This window comes from Sebastes umbrosus, chromosome 19 (assembly GCF_015220745.1).
Source record: "Sebastes umbrosus isolate fSebUmb1 chromosome 19, fSebUmb1.pri, whole genome shotgun sequence".
NCBI classification, from domain to species: Eukaryota; Metazoa; Chordata; class Actinopteri; order Perciformes; family Sebastidae; genus Sebastes; species Sebastes umbrosus.
Window position 1 is genome coordinate 1,221,876 of NC_051287.1, and position 25,105 is coordinate 1,246,980.

At 43.8% G+C, this 25,105-nt stretch overlaps 1 protein-coding gene across 2 annotated transcripts; it reads right to left on the reverse strand.

The window, feature by feature from the left end:
- On the reverse strand, window positions 1-24,642 carry hapln1b (hyaluronan and proteoglycan link protein 1b). 2 transcript variants are annotated; one of them, XM_037752202.1, is made up of 6 exons: window positions 24,289-24,642; window positions 8,141-8,275; window positions 5,608-5,771; window positions 4,436-4,634; window positions 3,546-3,848; window positions 1-2,357 (listed from the first exon to the last, which is right to left on the reverse strand). In XM_037752202.1, the coding sequence occupies exons 2-6, from the start codon at window positions 8,244-8,246 to the stop codon at window positions 2,068-2,070; spliced, it is 1,062 nt and encodes a 353-aa protein (XP_037608130.1). In that variant the 5' UTR covers window positions 8,247-8,275; window positions 24,289-24,642; the 3' UTR covers window positions 1-2,067. The 2 variants fall into 2 exon arrangements, with proteins under 2 accessions (XP_037608130.1, XP_037608131.1); XM_037752203.1 differs by lacking the exon at window positions 24,289-24,642 and adding an exon at window positions 9,939-10,085.
- Window positions 24,643-25,105: the final 463 nt, after the last annotated feature.

Here is a 25,105-nt window from a genome sequence, read left to right on the forward strand (position 1 = left end):
ACTGATGATACTAACGACTCACGTGACTTACAGGACTGACGATACTAACGACTCACGGGATTGATGATACTAACGACTCACGGGAACGACGATAATAACGACTCACGGGACTGATGATACTAACGACTCACGGGACTGACGATACTAAAGATGTAAAGACAGCCCATACCAATCTGTTACAATGTTAGTTTATATCAACAGAACATAGGAACATGGGACCGTAAGGGATGAGTTACGATTTGTGACTTCCTCGCGTCTTTCCATGAGGTTGCACTTCCCAAAATGTCAAACTGTCCCTTTAACAAACTGACACTTTAAACAAGGTTTGTTTACAATAAGAGGCATACATCTTTTAGTTCTGACTCCTCAGCGAGTGTTTGTCTTCCCAGCGTCTGATCACTGCAGAGAGCCGCTTCAATGAGTCCGTCCTGCAGTCCTTCAGTGATGATGTGTCTGGTTGTTCAGTGGCTTGTCAAAGGTGGAGCCAAGTAAAGCTAACTCTACACCAGAACCAAGTGGATGACCTAAACCGGCGTCGGGGCCAGCTGGGAGCGCGTACGGTGAGCTTACCCTCGATCAATGTGCACCGTTTCCTCTGTGATACCCTTACATGGTAGAAGCCCTCAGCGCCTCCACGCAGGAATCACCGGTGTTGTGAACGTATTGTATTTCTGTCTGGTTCAGCGGGCCGGTGCAGGTTTGGCTGCCGGCCCGCTGGGTCGGCCGGTTCAGAGTCTCTGCAGAGCTCAGATGGCAATCAGGGAGCCGGTCGCCGCCAGGAGAACCGTGCTCGCTCAGGGCCTGGCGTGTACCCATCTGTGACCTCAGCACTCCGTACAAACAGATTCAAACCTCACGGGAGAGAAATCTACACGTGTTTCTTTACGTGGCGACATCTTGATCTCACAGACTCTTTGATCGGATGCAGTGTTAACTTCAGCACCTGATGTTGGTTTAAGTCTTTGGACCAAAATGTATTTATATGTTTTAGTCACATGGAGACGTTTGTGAGATCATGAATGCACCCTAAAGATTCAACCCCAAGCTGGATAACAGATTCAAAAGTCAAGTTTGATCTCTTGCGTTGGTGTAGGGGATCATAGAGGGCTGAAGGTCACAGACGGCGCCCGCCTCGGCTCCGCTCGTTCTCTATAAGAAACTACAGTATTTGTATCAAAAATAGCCTTTTCTCAAGGCGCTAGCTAGCGGGATAGATACTATAGGAGGTGTGGATCAACAGCTTTGTGCTCGTAGAAGCGAAGTCATGCTCTGAAGTCTAAGACGAAGCCAAACAGAGAGCGACTCTGCAGCGGCACTGCTTCTACTCATGCCAGGCGTTTTCTACCGCGGCCTCGTCTCTCCTCCTTTAGGCCTCTTCTACATGTTCAGTGCAAAATCTGATTTCTTTTTATAGTAACTGTGGAGTGTTTTTTTTACGCTTTATGTAAACCGAAGAGACTTGGCCAAAAAATAATAATGTTTTTCTACAGTATATATAAAAAAAAAGTACATTTCTAGATAATAACATTCTACTTAGAAAACATAAACAAATGTTTGTCACTTTGTGTATAAAAACATAAAATACTGGACGGTGTGATGAAGTACAAAGCACCAGTAGTAGCACCTTGTTACGTATGGTCGGGAGAAGGCTTGTGAATCCTACCTGACGACGAGCGTCAAAGGATTTCTTCCAGCTGTGTTTCATGGCAGCGTTGATAAGAAGTGCCCAAAGTATCCGTCCAACCACGAGTCGGTTCAGGCGTGTCGTTCTTTCTGATATGACGAGTCCTTTGAATGACAGTATGGCTGATATCCAACCTCCCCCCCCCCCCCCCCCCGCCCCCCCCCCCCTCTATTCAAAGGCATTGATTAAATAATATGAACCTTAAATATGTGTAAACTCTCCCTCAAGTCAGGTCTGACAATAACGTCTGAAGGTTTCCATGAAATAAAGCATCACAGTTTGAATGAGTTCACCTCCGTCTCTTTTTACTGTCCACTAGTGTATGAATGTGTGTGTGTGTGTGTGTGTGTGTGTGCATGCTGATGTGTGTGTGTGTGTGCAGCTCAGTTGTGGCCCTTGAAGCAGTACACGCCGTACAGCTTGTGCTTTTTGTCGGGGAAGCCGCTGAACCTCACGGCGGCCTCCGTGGGGCTGCAGCGCCGGCGGGGGTTGGAGATGGGATAGCGGACGCTGCCGTCGGCCAGCCAGCCGGCGTCGCAGCGGTCGTAGCCCAGCAGCTTCCAGGCGGCGTACATCTGGCCGACCTTGGCGATCTGAGCGCCGTCTTTTTGGCACGCCCTGACCGCCTCGTCGTAGGTCAGCTTAGACGGGTGGATCAGGTAGTAGAATCGACCTGTGGCGACAAAAACACACACAAATATAAACATATAAACACAACAGGTTTCAGAATAAAAGTCCAAAAGCAGCCCAATCTAAGGCCCCGACCACGACTCTGAAATATCAGTAAGTTATAATCTATGGCCCCGACCACGACTCTGAAATATCAGTAAGTTATAATCTATGGCCCCGACCACGACTCTGAAATATCAGTAAGTTAGAATCTATGGCCCCGACCATGACTCTGAAATATCAGTAAATTAGAATCTATGGCCCCGACCACGACTCTGAAATATCAATGTTATAATCTATGGCCCCGACCACGGCTTTGAAATATCAATAAGTTATAATCTATGGCCCCGACCACGGCTTTGAAATATCAGTAAGTTAGAATCTATGGCCCCGACCATGACTCTGAAATATCAGTAAATTAGAATCTATGGCCCCGACCACGACTCTGAAATATCAATGTTATAATCTATGGCCCCGACCACGACTCTGAAATATCAATGTTATAATCTATGGCCCCGACCACGGCTTTGAAATATCAATAAGTTATAATCTATGGCCCCGACCACGGCTTTGAAATATCAGTAAGTTAGAATCTATGGCCCCGACCACGACTCTGAAATATCAATAAGTTAGAATCTATGGCCCCGACCACGGCTCTGAAATATCAGTGAGTTAGAATCTATGGCCCCGACCACGACTCTGAAATATCAGTGCGTTAGAATCTATGGCCCCGACCACGGCTCTGAAATATCAGTGAGTTAGAATCTATGGCCCCGACCACGACTCTGAAATATCAGTAAGTTAGAATCTATGGCCCCGACCACGGTTCTGAAATATCAGTACGTTAGAATCTATGGCCCCGACCACGGCTCTGAAATATCAGTGAGTTAGAATCTATGGCCCCGACCACGACTCTGAAATATCAGTAAGTTAGAATCTATGGCCCCGACCACGGTTCTGAAATATCAGTACGTTAGAATCTATGGCCCCGACCACGGCTCTGAAATATCAGTGAGTTAGAATCTATGGCCCCGACCACGACTCTGAAATATCAATAAGTTATAATCTATGGCCCCGACCATGGCTCTATAATATCAGTTAGTTAGAATCTATGGCCCCGACCATGATCTGGGGTTTTTGTTTAGTCTGTTTCCTGGACCATCTGGTTAAATACAGGTGAACACACACACACCTTTGTAGTGGGAGGTGAAGCAGTACACGTCGTAGTGGTTCTTCTCTTTGTCTCTCAGGCCGTAGTTGCGGACGCCCGGCACCGTGTTCTTGCCTCCGCAGGGCTCTCTGGGCGTGGTGATGGGATACTGGACCGAGCCGTCGCTCAGCCAGCCGGCGTTGCACCAGTCCAGCTTCCCTCGCCATGCCTCGTACAGCTGGTCGAAGGAGGCCACGACGGCGTCCTGGTCGCGACACGCCCGCTCACCGTCATAGAAGTTGAGGTTGTAGCGACCCAGGCGGGGGAAGTAAGGGAAGACGACACCTGCAGGTATGATAGAGGACGTACAGTTAGAAGATAAAACTAGCGTACATCGGACCGGCAATACGTCATCCAGGTTAGGCTCTCATGGCCACGCCCCCTTTTGGGGGAAACCCACGCTAGTGTATATTTTGGATATTTTGTTTATATAATTTTGAATATTTTACTGGTATTATTTTAGATATTTTGCTGATAATATTTTAGATATTTTGCTGATATCATTTTGGATATATTATTGATATTACTTTGGATATTTAACATTTATGTCTTATACTTAACTCTAACTAAAGGTTCGAGCTCATTATATTTTCCTCCGGTCTGATGTACAGTATGTGTCCTCTGGGGTTCATATTTGATTATTTAACCGAAGGCGTGCGTCGCTGTGTAAGCACAGTCAGCCGCTGCCAGCGCTTTCCTCTCGAGGCAGTAAACGGCTGATGTCTCAAACATAATGAAGCTGATGTTCTCTCTGCTTACAGGACAAACTGCTGACTTTCCCCCGAGCACTCGCTGCTATATTTAGTCCGACTGCAGCCTCTCAAAGTACAATGACATTAAATAGACATTTTATTTCTGCACTCATAGTTTACCTTCCAGGTCGAGGGACAACACCACCGTTCCATCCTCCAGCCCGTCGATAACTTCACACTTATATCTCCCATAATCCTCCAGGGTGATCTCTGTGATGACCAGAGAGGCGTCCATGGGAGAGGAGCCCTGTAGGTGGACGCGTCCATGGAAACTGCCGTAACTCCTTTTGTGATAATCCATGGCAACAAACACATCCACCTAGAGCAAGATGGAGAAGGATCAGCACTGACATTGTCCTTCACACAATCTGAAAAATAGATTTGATCGCTTTCCAATGGAGAGTTAGACGAGAAGATCGAGACCACTCTCATATCTGTCCGTTAAAGCTAGCAGCCTGTTAGCGTAGCTTAGCATAAAGACTGGAAACGGGGGGAACAGTTAGCCTGGCTCCGTCCAAAGTTAACACGTTTTATCTCGTTTGTTTAATTCGCACAAAAACTTGCATTGTTTTGGCCGACACCATCGACTCTTTATAAGAAATAGACGTAGTCACCGTGACGTCACCCGTTGGTTTGTGGACTGCCTTTTTCGAAGCCTTGAGTGTGTCGCCATCTTGGTTTCTGGCCGTAGCCATCTTGGTTTTTTGCAACCAGAAGTGACACGAGAGCTAAGTACAATCGGATGCTGAAAAAGACGTTTTTAGGCGACCAAAATGTTACGATTAGGGCTGTTAAAGTTAACGAGATAATAACACGTTGATGCAAAATTGTTTTAATGCGTCTAATTTCTTTAACACATTAATGCAACTGATCTTTCGGAGGTTGTAGCGGGCTCAGTTTTAAAGCTAGAGTGAAGATACTGGTATCGTATGAAACTATAAAACCTGAAGATTCCATCGGTACCAACCATGTCAGACTAGCTTGTCACGAAGAAGGTTAAATAACGCTCTAAACCTGCGCTAAAGTTTTACGGGTGTACTGATACGTTTCTCGGCACGCTACTGACATCAACTGTCGCTCAGTGTATATGTGCATATATGTGCCTCCTGTGCATGCTAACAGAGCACGACATACAAACAATGGAGACCCACTTCTCCAAATAATAATTAAAATTAAAGTTTGATTCATAAGAAAACCAATGGAGTGCTCCTTTAATTTAAAAACATGCTGCACATGGAAACAACACAATCTAAAAACACAGATAATGTTTAATTTATAAACTAAATGGTGACCTCTTTCAGGTAGTCTGAGGTCAGCTTGGTCCATTTGATCCTCATCTTGCGACTGGGTGTCAGTGATTGGTCCATTCGGATCCTGCACGGTAACGTGGCGTTTCCTCCTCGCCTCGACACCACCTTCAATTGTTCCGCCGACACGGAGAGTCGAGGGCCGTTCTCTGCAATACAGCGACGTCATTACACCCAAGAAAAACAACATATCGACTACTACTACTGTCTGGACCTGTTGTCATACAGACATAGACTGAGAGAAGATCAACATCAATCTCACGTCTGTTTGTGAATGATGATGATGATCTGGAGTCAGGATGCGGTTAGCGTAGCTTAGCATTAAGACTGGAAGCAGGGGTAAGCAGCCAGTCTGGCTCTTTACACAGACAGGATTAAGACTCAACAGTCATATTGGTGGCTCTGTGAGGCCGCTAACGTGCTCACAACAGAAATACTCTCTGAAATAAAGCAGTCTATTTCTCTAAATGTAGAACTGCTCCTTTAACACCAGACGTAGTAGTAGTCTATCTGTAGGAGCTCAGATGTGTGCAGCCTTCACAAGGTGGAATAAATAGATCGCCTGAACTCACTATTACTGCACACACACATTTAATTCAGCATGTGATTCCTCTGCTGCTGTGACCTTCAGCCTCCATCACTAACAGGCTTTCTGATTGGCTGTTTAACCACCGCAGCGTTTCACTTCGTCTGCTGTGTAAGCACATACCAGTGTTTGTCAATTCACCTGATCAGTGATCAAACAGCTGATGGATCATTGATCCCGTGTTGTGGACTGTGAAAGGTGAGCTGACCGTTCCTGAATCATCAAACTGAACTTTGTTTCTGATGTTAGTGACGGTCTGAAGCCTCATTCTGATTCTCCGTCTTTATCTCATATAGTTTTATCAAAGGAGCATAACGTTTACTATAAAGCACCAACATACTGCTAGTTAGTTACTTAGTTAGTGTGTTACTTAGTTAGTTAGTTAGTGTGTTAGTTAGTTAGTTAGTTAGTGTGTTTGTTAGTTAGTTAGTTAGTTAGTTAGTTAGTTAGTTAGTTAGTTAGTTAGTGTGTTTGTTAGTTAGTTAGTTAGTGTGTTTGTTAGTTAGTTAGTTAGTTAGTTAGTTAGTGTGTTAGTTAGTTAGTTAGTTAGTGTGTTTGTTAGTTAGTTAGTTAGTTAGTGTGTTTGTTAGTTAGTTAGTTAGTTAGTTAGTTAGTGTGTTAGTTAGTTAGTTAGTTAGTGTGTTTGTTAGTTAGTGTGATTGTCCGTCTGTTAGTTTGTCTGTTAGTTCATCCGTTAGTTCTTCCGTTAGTTCTTCCGTTAGTTCGTCCGTTAGTCAGTTAGTTCGTCCGTCCGTACGTTAGTTCGTCCGTTAGTCAGTTAGTTCGTCCGTACGTTAGTTCGTCCGTTAGTTCTTCCGTTAGTCAGTTAGTTTGTTCATTTGTCCGTTAGTCCGTCAGTTAGTTCGTCCGTTAGTCCGTTAGTTCATCAGTTAGTCAGTTATCAGTTAGTCAGTTCGTCCGTTAGTTCGTCCGTTAGTCAGTTATCAGTTAGTCAGTTCGTCCGTTAGTTCGTCCGTTAGTCAGTTATCAGTTAGTCAGTTCGTCCGTTAGTTCGTCCGTTAGTCAGTTATCAGTTAGTCAGTTCGTCCGTTAGTTCGTCCGTTAGTCAGTTATCAGTTAGTCAGTTCGTCCGTTAGTTCGTCCGTTAGTCAGTTATCAGTTAGTCAGTTCGTCCGTTAGTTCGTCCGTTACTTTGTCCGTTAGTTCGTCCGTTAGTTCGATAGTCCGTTAGTCTGTCAGTTTGTCAGTTCATCAGTTAGTCAGTTCGTCCGTTAGTTCGTTCATTCGTTCATTCGTTAATTCGTCAGTCAGTCAGTTAGTTAGTTAGTTAGTTAGTTAGTTATAATTTTTTAGTAATTGGTTTAGTTATTAGTTTGTTTATTCTTATATATAATTATTTAAATGAGTTTCTATTTAGTTAGTTTTTATTTCTATGTCATAACATGTGGCCATAGGATTCAAATGAAATCTATTATGACTCATTTAAATGTTTCATATGTGAACGCAGTCTTTGTTCGTATCGTAGTAAAGTTATCTCACAGTAAAAAGAGCAATCAGAGAAAAGGACTAATATTCTGTATTATTGAGACGTCACATTGAACTAATCTGCGTTTCTTTGTCTTAATGTTTCACCTTTAACTGGTAAAAGATGTCAGCTGAGCTCATAAAGCTCTCAGCTTCTTAGATAAATTATATACAACGTATTCTCGGAACCTCGGCCGTGTTTTTCTTACAGTGTTTGAAATCCTGACAAACTTTTCATCAGTAAGTGATGAGATAAGCGTTATCTCACTGAGCTAATAATCCCCAAAGAGCAGAGTTATCTCTGAGCCGCAGCAGCAGAACCAGCTGATAAACTGAACAACTAATGACGCTGCAGAGTCAACCAAACTCTGGACGCTGGAAGAGGTCCGTCTTGATTCTGCAGAACTCTGCATGACGTTATCACATAACATACAAACACAGTCTCACCTGTGACATAGATGGTTCTGGAGTGCTCCAGTTCAGGGTACAGAGTGTCTAAATCGTTGTCGGCTACACTCAGTGAGATCAACGCACAAATCAGCACAGGAATCATCTTCAATCACCACACCGGGGGTCTGATCACTGCAGAGAGAGAGAGAGGATGGAGGGGGTTACACTCAGACATACAGTTTATACAGAACATAGACGCTGCATTGACTCCTGGAGCGTACGTCAACGTGGGCGCCATATTGGACAGGGCAAGACTAACAGTATAAGTGAACAGGGGAGCTGCCGTTTTTCTGGATAAAAAACACTAACGTCTACATATCTTCAACGAGTCGTTTCATATTCAAACGTTTATGATCTATGAGGAGTAACATTAATTTAACCTAACGATTTTTCAGACTTTTTTTCGGACTTTTTCAAAAATTTGGGGGAATTTTGGGACTTTTTTTCCGATATTTTCCTGACATTTTGGGAATATTTTTGAGACTTTTTTGGACATTTTTGGACATTTTTTGATATTTTTTTTCGGACATTGATCGGATATTTTTCGGACATATTTCAGACTTTTTCTGACTTTTTTTTGCCTTTTCGGAAATTTTTCAGTACTATTTTTTCCCCCGAATTTTTTCCCAAAGATTTTGGTGAAAAACTGTTAAATACGTTATAACATCACTGCTTCCGGTTCCTGGATCAGCGGTCTGTCCTTCGATATGATTCAATCAATTATTATGCAATTATTAAAAACTAGTACTATCATATCACATTTTCCTTTAAGTTAATGTTACATCTTTACAAAACGTTTCCTTCTGTAACATCAGATAAGAGCTATCTAACGTTCATTTTTGTTAACTAATCAATAAAAGTTAATGTTAGCTTATTGATGTTCATATCTAACATATGGTGTTTAAAACATGAAATGTACGATACACATTCAAAATGATATCTAATATTGCAAACAATTAAACTGATGGCACTGATTATTTTGTTTTTATAATTGTTGTATTATCACCATTATTTAAATAAATTCAGATCATAAATAATATTATTATACTAATACTTATTGTTACCATTATTTATTTATGTACTACTATTTGCCTGTTATTCTGATTGCTCTTATTAGTAAGTACATAATAGTATTATCAGTAGCAGTGTTAGCGGTAGACTATAGACTGAAAGCATTCAAATTAAATAATATAATTTAATATTATATTATATAATATTAAATTATATTATATTAAATTAATTATATAATATAATATTAAATTAAATTAAATTATATTATATTATATTATATTATATTATATTATATTATATTACACAGGGACCTCTCTACAAGTATTAACCTTAAACAAGGACATTTCTGTCACAAAAGTATTTTAGTTTGTGTCAGCCTACGGTATACACTCAGCTGAAGCGTCCAATGCAGCATCTATGTATATACAGTATGTCTATGGTCACACTAATGTACAGTCAGGGAATAGATTTATTCTATGACATTGGTGCAACACATAGAGAAGTTATTCTAACATGATCTGCATGCAGCTCAGTGCAGTGTTTCTACATCTGCAGTGCTGTTTCTCCCCCCTGATGTTACTCTGAGACTGCAGCACATCTACAGCCGTTTACAATCTCACATTAAGGATCTAAAGTTCTCTCAAAATACTAAAACTCAGCATGTCTGTCCTCGATGCACAAGCAGGACGTCCCGTTAGAAGCTTCACATCACAGAGGACACACAACACAACACAACACACAACACACTCTGGATCAAACATACATGTAAGCATTATGTACGTACTGTGCAGTAAATAGTCCCGTTCATCCAACATGTCCCGGTGACACCGAAGAGTCCACAACTTCAGAGGGAGACTGTGCCACAGTGCAGCGTCACCCTCACACCTCAGGCTTCATTCACACACACACACACACACAAACACACACACACACACTGCAGCCCAAACACAGAGGGATTCACCAGTTCACTTCCACTTTAACAGGGATGTGTTTTATGGAAGTCCAAGACTGCCAATAAATTTCATTTATTTCTGTTAGGACTGTGAGTCGATTAAAATATTTGATCGCAATTAATCATAAATATCTTTTTTTTATCTGTTCAAAATGAACCTTAAAGGGAGATTTGTCAAGTATTTAATCCTCTTATCAACATGGAAGTGGACAAATATGCTGCTTTATGCAAAATGTATGTATATATTTATTATTGTAAATCAATTAACAACACAGAACAATGACAGATATTGTCCAGAAACCCTCACAGGTACTGCATTTAGCATAAAACAATATGCTATCATTAGATTTTCTGCCTTTGTTCTGCATTTTAACTGACATTTTTCAGAAATTTGGGGGATTTTTTGGGATATTTTTCTGACTTTTTTTTGGACATTTTTGGGATATTTTTGGCAATTTTTTTGACTTTTTTTCTAGAATGTTTTTGATATTTTTTTTAATTTTTCATAAAAAAATATGCTCAAATCATAACATGGCAAACTCTAGCCCATATAACCCATTTACATTCACAGAGGTCAAGGGACCCTTTTGAAAATGGCCACGACAGTTTTTCCTTGCCAAAATTGAGTGTAAGTTTGGAGCGTTATTTAACCTCCTTCATGACCAGCTAGTCTGACATGGTTGGTACTGATGGATTCATCAGGTTCTATAGTTTACTATGATACCAGTATCTTCACTCTAGCTTTAAAACTGAGCCACTACGACCTCGGAAAGATCGATTGCGTTAATGCGTTCAAGAAATTAGCGGCATTAAAACGATTTTGTGTTAACACGTTATTTTCACGTTAACTTTAACAGCCCTAATTGTAACATTTTGGTCGCCTAAAAACGTCTTATTCAGCATTCGGTTATACTTAACTCTCGTGTCTTCTGGTTGCAAAAAAACAAGATGGCAACGGCCAAAATGCCGAACTCGAGGCTTGTGTACCTTCATAGATAGATCACAGATATTTACTACCAATCTTTTATCTCATTCATGCCTTATTTATTCCTTATATCGATATGTCTTTCTTTTTTTTTTTTAAATACAATGCACCATTTGAGGGCATACGCAATTTTCGTCATGCTTGCATAATGACAGTAAAGTTCTTGAATTTTGACTGCAACGGATAATTGATTAAAATAATGAATTATTTCATTTTGATATTGGCAGCCCTGGACTTCCATAGAGTGTGCTTCTTTTGAGGCTAGAGTGTGTGTCATTGGGATTGATCCCTCTGCCACCCCCCCTCCAACCCTCCTCCCTCCATCCTTATCTTCATTGACTCCGTCCCAGATTGCTGATGCGCTGCAGGCCCCCCCCCTGCCAGGTGGAGCTCCTGCAGTCAGCAGAATAACTGCAGCACACATCACTTATTACCCCTCCCTGCCTGGAAATAGTCATTACGCATACCGGGACAGGAGGTGGAGGGGGGGGGCAGCGATAACTAGGTGGAGGAGTGTAGGTGGGGGGGTAAAGATGTGACATGTCCTTTTTAAAGAGGGTAAAACTTTGTTCTCTGCAGCAGCTGATGTGTGAAATGAGAAGAGAGACGAAGATCCAGGAGAAAGAAGCTGACGGAGGACGGAGACTCTGCAGCAGCAGAGAGGCTGCAGAGGTGGGGGGGGGGGTTTCATACTCCATTAGCTCCAATATAACATGTACTTTAGTACTGCTATTGAGTACTTAGACGTTCTACTTCTACTTCTACTCCACTACATTTATCTGACAGCTTCAGTTACTTCACAAATTTAGATTTCACATAAAGAAACATCTGAAGAACTTTTAAAACATCATGCATCGTAGAAGAAATGAGCTTAAAGGGACTGTTTGTAACTTGTTCCACGTATAAATCATTGCGGGTCGGTGTCCCATGGTCGCTCTCGTGTGTCTCCGCTGTTCAGACTCAGACTCCAACACAAACTCCAGTGAAGCACCAAAACCTCTTGGTTGTATCTAGTGAAGCTGTTAAACAGTGTTGGCCGCGGTCAGAGGACGCGGGGGAGACCGTAGCTTTGGTCTCCAGGACCGGAGTCTCTGCTCCTCTGCTCCTCTGCTCCTCTGCTCCTCTGCCTGCCTTCACTCACACACCACGCTCCTTCTCTCTCTCTCTCCACCTCTCACGTGCATGCTGCTCACTCCACACTGCAGAAGAGTTAGTTTAGCTCTGAGAATATCTAGTGAATGTTCAGTGGACGTTTGTGCAGAAATAACTGCTGCAGCTCCTCCAGACCAACAGAGGTTTCCCGTGTCTTGTGAAGTGACGGGGCTCCGCAGAGAGAAACGTTATCGTCTCCCACCAAAACTCCGGCGTCTCCCCCGTTCCTTCCAGCCGCGGTCGGGAGGCTGAGGCGGGAAAAGCCAACACTAGGATCAGCATTGATTCATGGAGAGACCTTGGTCTGGTCAGCTAACATTACTGCCAAGCAGCTGAAATATAGAGTGATATTGTGCTTTTAGCTGACGTGTGTCTCCTCACTGTGTTGAGTGATGCTCCTTCAAGTCTATGTAGAGCGAGCACAAGCGCCAGCAACAGGACGCTGACTTTAGTTGACTTAACGGCCACAGGTGAAACTGTTAACAACACATTTAGGATTCTTACTAACAGACCCTTTTAAGTAACTGATTCATCTTTTTACTTTAGGAGCAACGGAAGTCAGACGGCTGCTGGCGGTACCACGGTTTAACCAGCGTGTCGGAGAACTACGTTCCATTCTATTACTGCTAATAGATCCCTGAAATGTTACACACTGTTCCTTTACTGAAGTAAAGAATCTGAGTACTTCCTCCTCTACTCTTAAAACTAAATTAAATAAAATGTCATTGTTAACTGTATAATCCATTAAATAATCAAACATCATTGAATTAAAAGCTTTCTGTCCCCCAGAGAGCCTCGACATGGTGAGCTCTCTCTAACAGCTTCACATGTCCTCCTACCTCTCGTCTAAGAGAGGAATCATCAGCTGTTTGAGGACAAACAGGTGACGTAGTACTACAAACACACACCTGGCCTATAGAGACGTGGCATTGTTTACCCTCCGTACAGCTGAGGAATGATGTCACACGTTTACTGCTGAGAGGCCTTTAGATCTCTGATGTCTGATCCTCCTGAACCTTCTCCCTCATACACCTGCTGTATACTCTGTTACGGTAAAAGTACTAATACTGCGCTGTAGAAATACTCTGTTACGGTAAAAGTACTAATACTGCGCTGTAGAAATACTCTCTTACAGTAAAAGTACTAATACTACACTGTAGAAATACTCTGTTACGGTAAAAGTACTAATACTGCGCTGGAGAAATACTCTCTTACAGTAAAAGTATTAATACTACACTGTAGAAATACTCTCTTACAGTAAAAGTACTAATACTACACTGTAGAAATACTCTGTTACGGTAAAAGTACTAATACTGCGCTGGAGAAATACTCTGTTACGGTAAAAGTACTAATACTGCGCTGGAGAAATACTCTGTTACGGTAAAAGTCCTGCACTGAAAATGTTCCTTCAGTGAAAGTATGTCAGTATAATCAGTAAAATGTAGTGAAAGTATTAAAGCTGTGACTGTTGTTCTATTATATAATCTATCAGTGATTGGTTAAGTAACTTATTATCCCAGTAAGACCAGCCGGACTCCTCCCAGTCCCCCCAGAGTTACTGCTGGATGCCAAGTGAATGATTGTAACTGTGAACGGGCCAACACGGCCTCCACACTGAGGTCAAATAAACTACTAAGCTTCATGGGGTTTGTTAATAAGTCACTGTTTATCAGGCTGGATGTGTTACTAGATCAGATCCCTGTAAGTACTTGAGGTAGAAGTGTTCTCAGGACTGGACCTCCAGTACTTTGGCACATTTAAAGTTTCCATGCCTTGTTTGGTTCTTCTCTTTAATTCAGTCTTCTGTTAACAGCAGATTCTGCTCAGTAATGTGTTCCATTAGAGCCGTGTTTATACGACCTTTAACCTCCTCTCCAAATAATAAACACTTAGTGGAGACGTCTAATGGCTCAGTGTTTGGCCTCACTCGTCCCTCTCTGACAGTCTGATTTCTTCATGCAGGTCCTGCCGATCACCCGACCACACAGCTGCCCCTCTGTCTCTTCCAGTACTTCTACGAGCTGTTCTGTCATGTTGAAGACGTCGTCATGCTCCATGGAAATCACCAGATGATGAGTGTTTGTGGCTATCACCTGTTCCAGTGAAGTGTTAGCCATAACGTGTGCCAGGAAAACACACCGAAAACACCAGCAGCACCGGCCTAGCCTGGTTCCACACGTTATAATCGTGTAAGTCTAAATCTCTGATATGTTCAGTGCTTCAAATCGTTTTGGTGTTTTGAGCTTTAAAGTCGGGATTAAGTCGTGTTTGTGTTCAATATCTACTCGTCTTTTAGCTCTGGTTTTGGTCTCCACCACACTGTAATTGGCAAAGCACGGCTTTAAAACTGAGCCCTGAGCAAAGTGGAGAAACGAGAATAAAACTATGAAACCAAGCAATAAAGGAATCTTGGTTTTTGGCCGTCACCATCTTGCTTTTTGGTTTTTGGCCGTCACCATCTTGGTTTTTGGCCATCGCCATCTTGCTTTTTGGTTTTTGGCCGTCACCATCTTGCTTTTTGGCCGTCGCCATCTTGCTTTTTGGCCGTCGCCATCTTGCTTTTTGGTTTTTGGCCGTCGCCATCTTGGTTTTTGGTTTTTGGTTTTTGGCCATCGCCATCTTGGTTTTGTTTTTTTTGGCCATCGCCATCTTGCTTTTTGGTTTTTGGCCGTCACCATCTTGCTTTTTGGCCGTCGCCATCTTGCTTTTTGGCCGTCGCCATCTTGCTTTTTGGCCGTCGCCATCTTGCTTTTTGGTTTTTGGCCGTCACCATCTTGGTTTTTGGCCATCGCCATCTTGCTTTTTGGTTTTTGGCCGTCACCATCTTGCTTTTTGGCCGTCGCCATCTTGCTTTTTGGCCGTCGCCATCTTGCTTTTTGGTTTTTGGCCGTCGCCATCTTGGTTTTTGGTTTTTGGTTTTTGGCCATCGCCATCTTGGTTTTGTTTTTTTGGCCATCGCCATCTTGCTTTTTGGTTTTTGGCCGTCACCATCTTGCTTTTTGGCCGTCGCCATCTTGCTTTTTGGCCGTCGCCATCTTCCTTTTTGGCCGTCGCCATCTTGCTTTTTGGTTTTTGGCCGTCGCCATCTTGGTTTTTGGTTTTTGGATTTTGGCCATCGCCATCTTGGTTTTGGTTTTTTGGCCATCACCATCTTGGTTTTTGGTTTTTGGTTTTTGGCCATCGCCATTTTGGTTTTGGTTTTTTGGCCATCGCCATCTTGGTTTTGTTTTTTTGGCCATCGCCATCTTGGTTTTTGGTTTTTGGCCATCGCCATCTTGGTTTTGGTTTTTTGGCCATCGCCATCTTGGTTTTTGGTTTTTGGTCATCGCCATCTTGGTTTTTGGCCGTCGCCATCTTGGTTTTTGTTTTTTGGCCATCACCATCTTGGTTTTTGGTTTTTGACTGTCTCTATCTTGGTTTTTGGCTGTCGCCATCTTGTTTTTTGACCGTCTCCATCTTGGTTTTTGGGCGTCGCCGTCTTGGTTTTGGTTTTTTTTCTTGGTCTTTTAGCTCTGGTTTTGGTCTCCACCACACTTTAACTGGTATTGACATTTAACTGGCAAAGCACAGCTTTAAAACTGAGCCCGCTACGACCTCCAAAAGATCGGTTGCATTAATGCATTAAAGAAATTAGAGGCGTTAAAACTAATTCAAGTTTAGGCGTTATTATCGTGTTAACTTTGACTGCCCTAATTTATATCAAATGTGCCGATGTGTGCCGTATCTGCTTTTATTAAAAATAAAAGAAGAACTTCCTTATAAAGTAACTCTGAAGTCATGAAATTTGAACGTATTGGTGAAGCTCCCCCCTAGCACTGGGAGAGAAAAGTCGTGGCGCCAGCCATGATCTGATCTGTTAGATATATGTTTCATACCTTATCTAATCCGTGAGAGCTCTGGTTCTTTACTTCCCAGTAACACCGGTAAACGTCCCACCGGTTTGAAGCTGACAGATATTTATGACGAAGCTGCAGAGGGAGCGAGAGGCCACTTGACCCTCCCAGATCCTCCTGCAGCAGGAGAACTAAATGAAGTGTGAAACACCGAAAGCCTTAAAGTCTGATGGAGCCCCGAGGGGACGCTTACAGGGAACCGGGAGAGTTATATTACAGTGAGAAGATGAGTGCAATAAAACGTCTTTAAAACAAGAGACACCCGATCCGAACGCACCTGAACACGATTAGACCTGATCCATAGCACCGTTCATACAGGGGGAGAAGTTCAAAGTGCTTTAAAGCAAAGTGGAGAAACAGGACGGATTAAAACGTGCAAATACTGCCCATAAAACCAAGCAATAAAGGAATACTTTTTGGCTTTCGCCATCTTGGTTTTAGGTCGTAGCCATCTTGGTTTTTGGCCGTCACCATCTTGGTTTTTGGCCGTCTCCATCTTGGTTTTTGGTCATTGCCATCTTGGTTTTTGGCCGTCGCCATCTTGGTTTTTGGCCGTCTCCATCTTGGTTTTTGGTCATTGCCATCTTGGTTTCGCCATCTTGGTTTATGATCGTCTCCATCTTGGTTTTTTGTTTTTTTCTTGTTCTTTTAGCTCTGGTTTTGGTCTCCACCAGACTTTAATTGGCATGTGCACATTTGTTAGAACCGTGTTTGTCAGGAGGAAACTTAAAGGGTAATATATGCAGTATTTTCTCAGGTGTTTGTGTCTAAGAGACTATTGGTCCAGTATTGACTGTTGATTGTCTGTTTTTATCTCTTTGAGTATCTCTGGATTTTGGACCGTTTGATGACGTCACGTTGGGATCTTCATTGAGTAATCAGATTAATCAATGAGGAAAATAATCATTAGTTGCAGACCTAATGTGCTTTTAATAAATAGATGTTCCTCTTGAGAGACAGTAAATGACCTTTATCTTCCCTTAAATTTGAATTTACGTGACTGCTGGAGACCAGAAACCCCAGCGGGCCCCTTTAGGAGTGATGTGAGGGGCCACGGCGGCTCTCGGGCCGAGCTGGAGGTCACATAATAAACGTACGGATTCAGTTACATGCATGTCTCACTGACGTCAACGCTGATTCATGTCGAAGAACATGTCAAGCTCTGTATCATATTTCTGATTCAGAGAGAGGAGATGTAGAAAACATGAAACCTGTACTTGTGTATCCTTTAGACCCGCTGGTATTCTGTGTTTACGTTGGTCACTTATTTCTGTGTTTATTACCTATAAATGGATGTTTTTCTGTCTTTGTTCCATGATGCAGGTCGTCCACTAAACGCAGGGTTGGAGGTTCGATCCCCGGCTCTCTGATGCCTGGTACGTCCTCGCCATCGCTCTGTGACTGGGTATGATTGAGTGAATGTAAACAGTGCTGGAAGAAGTACTCAGATCTTTTATTTAAGTAAAGTAAAAGTAAAAGTCATGCATTGAAAACTTTACTTAAGTGTATTGGCATCAAAATATATTTAAAAATACTAAAAGTGCTCATTATCACAGGAAGTTTGCATGTTGTGCTTCTCAAAGTATCATCAGTAAAAGTACTCATTGTGCAGTAAAAGTACTCATTGTGCAGTAAAAGTACACATTGTGCAGTAAAAGTACACATTGTGCAGTAAAAGTACTCATTGTGCAGTAAAATGTACTTAAAGTATCAGTAGTAAAAGTACTCATTGTGCAGTAAAAGTACTCATTGTGCAGTAAAATGTACTTAAAGTATCAGCAGTAAAAGTATAATAGCTTTAACGTGCTGCTATCTATGACGACGACGTCTTCCCTCCACCGACACTGACTCTGGAGAACATTCAGGTCACCCAGCTGACACTGTTAAACTGATAAGAGGTCACCTCCAGAGTCAGAGACCCAGACTATCACCACCAACGGGATGGTTGGATTGTTTGAAGTGTGGTTGTATGAGGTTCTTCTCCATAGTCAGTGTATTACTACAGTAGATGGAGAAACAGACTTTTAGAGATTTTAGACACCTAAAAAAATCAATATCAGTTTAAGTATCCGCTATATTCTGATTATTTTCACCAGTTTACCTCGCTGTCAGTCAGCCCTTTATATCCTTCTATGCTCTCTTCAAAGCCACCAGACTCCATTAAAAAAAACAGTAATTGTACCTCTCAGAACAGGAGAGTTGCTGGTCTACCGCTGCCTCTATCGGTTAGTTTGTCTGTGTTATTGTGTGACTTTCTGATCTGAACTAACCCTTTAAAACAACCAAAGTCACACAACAACATAAACTAACTAACCGATGGAGGCAGCGGTAGACCAGCAACTCAAGCCCCTCCAGGAAGAGCGCAGGTCGTCGAGCCTGACTTTCATAGTGGCCAAACAGCGGTACTACCGATGCCATTGGGCCCAAAAACACTTTTCCCCATAGACTTACATTGAGAAAGAGAAGTCTGTAACTCAGAGGATCATTTATTTTGAGGTGAATCAACTCCCCGTTACGAACACTCTAACAGTTTTTATTTAAAAAAATAAGTTTTTAAAGTTGTAAAACGCACTAACAGCTGAATCCAGAGGTATTTCCCTTCCTCTGTTCATGGGAATGAGACCCAGACCGAGGCTGGAGCGCCAAGCTGTGACGACGGCATAACGTTGGGACCCCGTGACCGAGTCATGTGACCGAGCGGACACTACTGCGCATGTTCCACGTGCCCGAGATCCGCCAAGATCCGGGTTCCCTTAATACATCCATGCAACAACTCTCCGTGTTCTGAGAGGTAAAATTACTGTTTTTGTGAATGGAGTCTGGTGGCTTTGAAGAGAGCTTCAGTTCCCCGTCAGGAAGTGCTGTCTGACGGCGAGGTAACGTGGTGGAAATCTTCTAAATATAGCGTACACTTAAACTGATCTTAGGTGTCTAAAATGCCTTTTGTTGCTGCCCCCGTCCCAGTACTACTGCAGGGAATCCGGATCAGTACCTCATTCAACCCCACTTCAAAACATCCAAACTACCCCGCTAAATTCTGTCCGTAACCGTAAAAAACAAAGTTAAAAATAGTAGAAATGAAAGTAGAATAAAAGAGCAGTGAAGCCTCCTCCCTCCAACCAAACACAGCCTTCTCTTCTGGAGCTGTAAAACGTAAACGAGCGTCGACTTCCTGTCAGGCTGCTGTGAAGCGGTGCTATATTCAGACCAGGAAACACCCTGATGTAACCGACAACCTGCTCTGGAAAACCTTCGCCACACGCCGCCAACACCTGTGAGAGCTGGTATGTATTTGTGTGTGTGTGGGTGTGGGTGTGTGTGTGGGTGGGGTAGGAAGTGATGGGTGGGGTATTCAATGTCCACACACACACAGTCCGGGGTATTCACTGCACAGCACGTACACTTTCCTCCATGGTTAACGTGGCGAGTTCAAACCGGTCCGCTACCTGACCGGCACCACAAAGAGTCCTCAGTGTGGAGCACAGAGGGGCTGTGATGGCAGCGGGAGGGGACGCTCCGTATGGCGTACTGGGAAACAGCAGACTTCCTGTCTTGATCCCGCCCCCTGTGACCTCACCTCTACGTGTCACTCAGCGCCCACCAATCAAATATGTTCGTGATCTGACAGGTGTCGACTATCTGAACGCCCTGAACGATGAAACGTTTACGCCTCGTTTCCATATCGAATGTACAATAAAATGTACTTAAAGTATCAGTAGTAAAAGTACTCATTGTGCAGTAAAATGTGTTCAAGCAGAAAATAGAAATACTCAAGTACTTCAACATACTACTTAAGTACTGCACTGAGACACGTCCTCGTTGGTTCCCGTCTCAGCGGAGAAGTTCTTGGTCCTGATTGTAAAACCTTTGAACTGCTCAGAGACGGCGCTGATCCTCTGCAGGATGTTTGACACTTTAAAGAGCAGATCAGATCAGCCGTGACCTTTAACCCTTCCTCCTCCTCTCCTCACCCATCCCCCCCCACCGTGAGAGGCTCGTCTACCACGCTTTCCCTCCGTTAACTTGACCCTGAGGAGCGCCGTACAGTTAACCTGCTTCTTAATCCCAGCATGCAACTGTGTTTTACTCTCTCTTTATACCTGATCTCAACGGGTCAGAGGTCAGAGCCACGCTAGTATGACGTTGGTACCGATGGATTCATCAGGTTTTATAGTTTACTATGAAACATTTTTCAGACGGCGGCGGCGACGCACTTTGAGTTCAGGCTGGTGCACACCAAGGGTAGAGAACGAGCAGGGAGGCGTCTGATTGGTTCTTTCCAAGCCGACCACGAGGCAGTGATTGGTAGAGGTTTTTACAGGATTACAGCAGCTACAGATGACGGCTCTTTTCCGGTCCTTTTTCAGAGCTCATCAGTAACGGATCGCTGTCGGGGTGTAAAGACCATTTCAACCAATAGAACAAATAGTGAAGACTGGAGAACATCGTCAACCCTGCCCTTTAAAGAAACTATATTTAGTGTGAAGAGACTTCCTCGTCTCCGTGATGGTCGGAAACCTGGCGACACACCTGCTTTGGATGCCTTCGCCACAGTCACACGGTCTTCACTCACCTGCCAACATCTCTATATATTCTGCAGCTCGTCTGAATGTAATTTGTTTGATCAGTGAACAACGTCGTCTGTTAATGTTCCCGCCTGAATAAATGTTCCTATTTCTAGAAGCCGTGTCCTCATGAAGCTGTTTGCTGCACACGTTGACCCTGTTCAGAGGAACATTTCCTTTCAAGCTGCAGCCGGTCGACGGCAAACAATCCTGTTACTGAACCCGACAGAACCGCCTATTCATAACGAGACCGCACGTCCATTTAACCCCTTGTTTCCTGGTCACCAGCAGTTTACACTAATCAGGTTTGACTGTGAATGTTTGTCCCTGTAGAGAATACACCCCCCCACCCAGTTTCATTAGGGGGTTGACACGGGCCGCTGCAGGCCACAGTCTGTGGGGTGGATGGTGGTGGTGGTGGTGGTGGTGGGGGGGTCAGGGTGGAGCCGCCGAGTCTAAGCCAGCAGACAGAGAGGGGTTGTTGGGCTGAGAGTCGCTCACAGCGTCTCCATGCTCTCGCCTCTAAATCACTTGTTGAGCTGCACGACGTGCTCGACCACAACTATGATAACTGATCGACTGACAGACGGCGAGCGGATCAGCGAGGAACGCAAACTCAGAAACCTCCGTTGACACTCCAGTTATCCACAGGACTGAGGGGGAGACTGAGGGACACTGAAGGGAGACTGAAGGGAGACTGAGGGAGACTGAAGGGAGACTGAAGGGAGACTGAGGGAGACTGAGGGAGACTGAGGGAGGCTGAGGGAGGCTGAGGGAGGCTGAGGGAGGCTGAAGGAGACTGAGGGAGACTGAGGAGGAGACTGAAGGGAGACTGAGGGAGACTGAGGGAGACTGAGGGAGGCTGAGGGAGGCTGAAGGAGACTGAGGGAGACTGAGGAGGAGACTGAGGGATCTGAAGGAGACTGAGGGAGACTGAGGGAGGCTGAAGGAGACTGAGGGAGACTGAGGAGGAGACTGAAGGGAGACTGAGGGAGACTGAGGGAGACTGAGGGAGGCTGAGGGAGGCTGAAGGAGACTGAGGGAGACTGAGGAGGAGACTGAGGGATCTGAAGGAGACTGAGGGAGACTGAGGGAGGCTGAAGGAGACTGAGGGAGGCTGAAGGGACACTGAAGGGAGACTGAGGAGGAGACTGAGGGAGGCTGAAGGAGACTGAGGGAGGCTGAAGGGACACTGAAGGGAGACTGAGGAGGAGACTGAAGGGAGACTGAGGGAGGCTGAGGAGGAGACTGAGGGAGGCTGAAGGAGACTGAGGGAGGCTGAAGGAGGCTGAGGAGGAGACTGAGGGAGGCTGAAGGGACACTGAAGGGAGACTGAGGGAGACTGAGGAGGAGACTGAGGGAGGCTGAAGGAGACTGAGGGAGGCTGAAGGGACACTGAAGGGAGACTGAGGAGGAGACTGAGGGAGGCTGAAGGAGACTGAGGGAGGCTGAAGGGACACTGAAGGGAGACTGAGGAGGAGACTGAAGGGAGACTGAGGGAGGCTGAGGAGGAGACTGAGGGAGGCTGAAGGAGACTGAGGGAGGCTGAAGGAGACTGAGGGAGACTGAGGGAGGCTGAAGGGACACTGAAGGGAGACTGAGGGAGACTGAGGAGGAGACTGAGGAGGAGACTGAAGGGAGACTGAGGGAGGCTGAGGAGGAGACTGAAGGGAGGCTGAGGGGGAGATGATGCAAGCTGCACAAAACAAACAATCCCAAACATCCCGTGTAAAAGATGTTTATTTAAATTAAAATCTGGTGGTTTTAATCAGAGCACTTAAAGGAATAGTTCGATGAGAAGATCAGACTGTAGTCTGTACGGTGAATATGAAGCTGCTGCCTGTTAGCGTAGCTTAGCATAAAGACTGGAAACAGAGGGAGAAGTTAGCCTGGTTCTGTCCCAAGGAAACAAAATACCAGACCAGCAGCAGCAACGTTTAACGGGACAAGAAACAGTCCGGCACACAACTCACGTTTCAAGTACCAGTAAAAGTATTAACAGTAAAATGAGTCATTATGCAGAATGGACACTTTCAGTATTATATTATTAGAATATGCATAAAGATGTAAGCAGCATTTTAATGTTACAAAGCTAATAGTAACTATATTAACTCATCGTATGCTGCTGTGTATTTATATAAAATGTGATTCTGCAAAGTAACTAAACTACAAGTACCTCAAAGTTGTACTTAAGGACAGCATTGTCAATCAGCCCAATCGATACCAACAACTCAGTCTCACAGCAGTTTGTGAAATAGTTACAAATTTAATCTTTTTATTCGTCTACATAGACACAAATTTCCTTTTTTTTTCGAGAAGCTCAGCACGACTTTCAACAACGTATTTTTCGTGCGTTTTCCTACAAACGTCCAGCAACATGTGAAGCACGTGACAATTTCTGCTCCAGTCTTTTCAAAATAAAACATGCGTAGTTAGCTTTAGTAAAAGATTGCAGTATCTGAAGTGGCGTAACTTCAGTACAGAAGTTACGTGACAAAAACTAATTAGTTAGCTTTAAGAAAAGATCGACTTGGTTAGGTTTAGGCTACAAAACTACTTAGTTAGCTTTAGAAAAAGAGCGCGGTTTAGGTTAAAATAACATCGGAAGTGGCGGTCTCCTTGTGAAAGTCTGGTGTTTTTACACCCACCTATCCATCCCGACCTCCTCGCTACGCAGCGTTCGCCACTCTTTACACTTCCAGGTTCACGATGACGCGGATTACATACGAATTCATGCCGACCATCACGAAAGAAAATGTGAAATTTGTGTACACGAATCAATACATTAAATTTCGAGACTATTTCACAAACTGCGGTGCGACTGAGGCCGGAGGACCAAAACAACACTTACACTGTAACATCACATATAATCTCTATAATACACCAGAACACAGCTGATAATGTCAGTTTATATAAAACTTTAATGCCAAACAGGTCATTAAGGACATAATAACTCAGCTCACTCAGTCAGTGTTGTTTGTTAAACTAAAGGAATCCATTCAAACCTTGAAAAAGGTCAACAAGACTGCAAATATTAACAAATAAAATATATGATTTAACTACTTAACTACTACTAACTTTGTTAGTTTTTAGTTTTCTTTTTCTTTCTTAATCTGGACACAAACAACTCTGCAGAAACATCAACTGATGCTTTCATGTAAAAAACTATTATATTATTAATATTCTGATGGTGTTAGTATTTAATGATGTTGTTATTCTCACTTTTAGATGCACTTCCAGATATTAACTGTTCATTTTCTGCTCTTTTCTTTTCCTTTTTGTAAAGCACTTTGTTTCAAAGTGTTTTTTTATGAATAAAGTGTATTGTCTTGTTGTCCTCAGACTTCTGGTCGTCATTGTCAGTAAACACATCAGTTAATCATCACGTGACAGTCTGATCTCTGATCTGACGTCCTGGTGACTTAAGATGTTAAATATTTATCCATCTGAGTGTTTTCTCTCTCTGGTCACCCAATAAAAGCAGAGCGTGCGTCACCAAACAAACACCGTGCGTGTCACACACAACACAGCAGTCTAATCTGTCTTTACGCACGTTAATATATGAAGAGGAATAAAGAGAAGTGTACCTGCTCTGAAGGGTCCGGCGGTCAGGACGGTGTGTGGATGTTCTCAGCCTCTCTGGTTCCTCTCTGGTTCCTCTCCTCCTGGTCAGACTCTCAGAGTTAAAGTGGCACCGAACAGGCGCACTGCTCTGCGCGTGTGTGTGCGTGTGCGTGTTTACGCACAGGCATGAGAGGAGTGCGCGCTGTGACGCACGCAGGTGGAGACTTCTGCAGGTTTATTCCAGATGTGCTGCTCCTGAGCTGCTGCAGCCAGCAGTGGAGTGAGGAGTGAGTTCTGTGTCAGTGGGTTAGTGGTTCTGAGGTCTGTCACTGGAGATCCTGGAAGTCTCTGCGTGTTGTTTTTCTCCAACAGAATAAGGTGCCCAGCCCTTGTTGCTGTTGCTCAATCTGTAGTCCCTGCTGCTCCTCCTGACTCACTGCTCTCAGGCACACAAAGGTTTAAAGTCAATCTGGTCCAATGAAATGATTCTTTTGCCATTAAACCACCTGCGAGGTTCAATAACTGGGGTCAGGGCCGGTTCATGGATCTGCGAGGCCTCTGGGTACCTCTGTTGGAGCCCCCAACCAGTTTCTGTTAACAAGCTGGATCATATGAGCAGCTACAAAAACCATGATGGCGATGGACAAAAACCAAGATGGCGAGGGCCATAGTACTTTTACTGCAGTGAAGGATCTGAATACTTCCTCCACCACTGAGAGAGACTCACCGTTAGTGTTGCTCTTGTCTTCCATCTCTAATGATGAACATGGAGAGGATGTAAACGAGGAGAAGGAGGATGAACATGTTGAGTATAAACAGGAGGAGTCTGAGCTGAATGGG

Coding starts and splice junctions, on each gene's coding strand:
- hapln1b (XM_037752202.1), bottom strand. CDS start 8,246: ATGATTCCTGTGCTGATTTGTGCGTTGATCTCACTGAGTGTAGCCGAC. Junction 5,772..8,140: donor CAGAACCATCTATGTCACAG/GTGAGACTGTGT, acceptor GCTGTATTGCAG/AGAACGGCCCTCGACTCTCC. Junction 4,635..5,607: donor CCTCAGACTACCTGAAAGAG/GTCACCATTTAG, acceptor ATCTTGCTCTAG/GTGGATGTGTTTGTTGCCAT.